General features: G+C 42.6%; 1 protein-coding gene across 1 annotated transcript in view; it reads right to left on the bottom strand.

The window, feature by feature from the left end:
- The window catches only part of LOC107554700 (transmembrane serine protease 6), a 13,041-nt gene extending 12,016 nt beyond the window's left edge, over positions 1-1,025 (bottom strand). The window contains exons 1-2 of the mRNA XM_016237285.1: positions 799-1,025; positions 574-703 (exon numbers count right to left, since the gene is read on the bottom strand). Coding sequence (XP_016092771.1) covers positions 574-703; positions 799-855 — 187 coding nt within the window. The 5' untranslated portion in view covers positions 856-1,025. The remainder of the gene's footprint in view (positions 1-573; positions 704-798) is intronic.
- Positions 1,026-2,040: the final 1,015 nt, after the last annotated feature.

Raw genomic sequence — 2,040 nt, 5'->3', positions numbered from 1 at the left:
TATATATGTGTGTGTGTGTGTGTGTGTGTGTGTGTGTGTATGTAATTATGTGTGTGCGTGTATATATGTGTACCTGTTTTTCTATTCTGGTGGGGACTTAAACCTGACTACACACAGACTCATGGGGACTCGTGTCATGGTGGGGACCCAAATTGAGGTCCCCACGGGTAAACAAGCTTATAAATCACACAGAATGAAGTTATTTGAAAATCTAAAAATGCAGAAAGTTTCCTGTGAGGGGTAGGTTTAGGGGTAGGGTTGGTGTAGGGCAATAGAATATACGGTCTGTACAGTATAAAAACCATTACACCTATAGAGAGTCCCCACAAGGATAGCTGACCAGACGTGTGTGTGTGTGTATATATATATATGTGTGTGTGTGTGTGTACAGTATGTACACACACACACATATAACAGATGCATTGTTATCCTGAACTAAACTCCTCTGTCAATATGTTTCACTTTAACAGTAAACTGATTCTGTGTCATCTTCTATAATCCACTACTAACTAGTTTTAGTTTCGCTACATTGACACTTGAATGTGCTGAACGCATGTGTGACTCTTTCCTCACCCAGAAAGTACCAGATAAGAGATGAAGATCCTGCCAAGACGAGGATGATGATGGTGAAGATGAGGCCAATCAGCCATTTCGGGAAGCTCCTCCTCCTTTTTTGGGTCTGATCCGGATCGGCGCGAGGAATCTGTGGATAAACACAAAACACGGGAATACTGAGAGAAACGCTCCAGAGATCTCTCTCAGGTAATGTTTGATTAACCTGCTCTCTCTCTCTCTCACAGTGTCGCTGGCTCGCTCTCGATTCGGATCCGATCTGAACTGGTTCCCGAGCTCCATCACGAACCGGACCGTTATCTCGCGCTCATCCTCGGCTCCGCGAACAGACTCTCGGTCCCGGTTCTGGTGGTTCTTAGCAGGACTCACACAAGCTCGGCTCTTCTCATGTTCTGCGGGAGTCGCAGTGTTTGTCGGTCCAAAGTTCGCAGCGGATCAATAATCGGCTGCTCTGAGGACAGTCCACGGCAGCCGTAGTTTTCATTTAAATGCGGGATTGTGTGAGAATATGAATAACGGGTCTCTTAACAACAGTCAACGCCCGGCAACACGCGCTCACCTGCGCGACGCCCGTGACGTCACTGTGCCGGGTCTCACCTGTGCGCGCGCGATGCTCCTCTGGGACTCACTCCTGTGTTCCAGTCATATATTTAGCCACTTCAGTTCATGCATTTTAATGCATTAGCTGTTCTTTGTCATTTTACACTTATGCTTGATCATCTATGATTATGTGTGTATTTTTCCATTACAAATCAGCACTTTTATCCTAAGCTATAGTGGACGATAGGATCTAAGCATGAGGATCAAACAGTTCCATGAAACTGCAATTTTATTTAATTTAAAACTCATTCATTTATAGTCACCAATTACCCATATTAAACCTGTGAAAGGACATTTTCAACCAGACTTGTTCAGTTCACAACCAGAAGGAAGCTTCTACTGGTCCACCGTCCAGATGTATTTCAAGCAAATCTCAGAAACAGCTGGGAAAAACACAGTTGGGAATACATTACAAAGCCATCTCTGGGGTTCTTCTAAAAAAAGTAATAATTCAACATTCATCTCTGCAGTGCAATAATATCGTCATGATTCCGTCCCCAAAATAATTTTTTTACCAGATTTATTTTGGTTGCTGCAATTTATATTTCTGTTTTGCAACAATGACCTTATTTGCGGAATTTATTATTAAACACATTTCTTGCCATACCCCATACAGTCCCTGACACACAGCATGTACTGTTCTACTATAACACTCTGTAATACCTAAAGGAGACATCGATCTGTTGTCATTCTCCTTCACTTTAGTGGCACTGAGAAACAATGCTGTTGAGAGTCCATCAAAAAAAAGGCTTTTAGAACAGCAATCTGACCCATACTAACAGAAACAGAAACAGTCAGTCTGAGCACAAAGATGCTTTAATATATTATTTGCAATCGCTGAGAACTACTGGCTTCTCTTACATTCAA

The sequence above is a fragment of the Sinocyclocheilus grahami genome, unplaced genomic scaffold (genome assembly GCF_001515645.1).
Source record: "Sinocyclocheilus grahami isolate Dianchi unplaced genomic scaffold, SAMN03320097.WGS_v1.1 scaffold510.1, whole genome shotgun sequence".
Lineage (NCBI taxonomy): Eukaryota > Metazoa > Chordata > Actinopteri > Cypriniformes > Cyprinidae > Sinocyclocheilus > Sinocyclocheilus grahami.
This window is presented reverse-complemented; position numbering and strand designations above follow the sequence as displayed.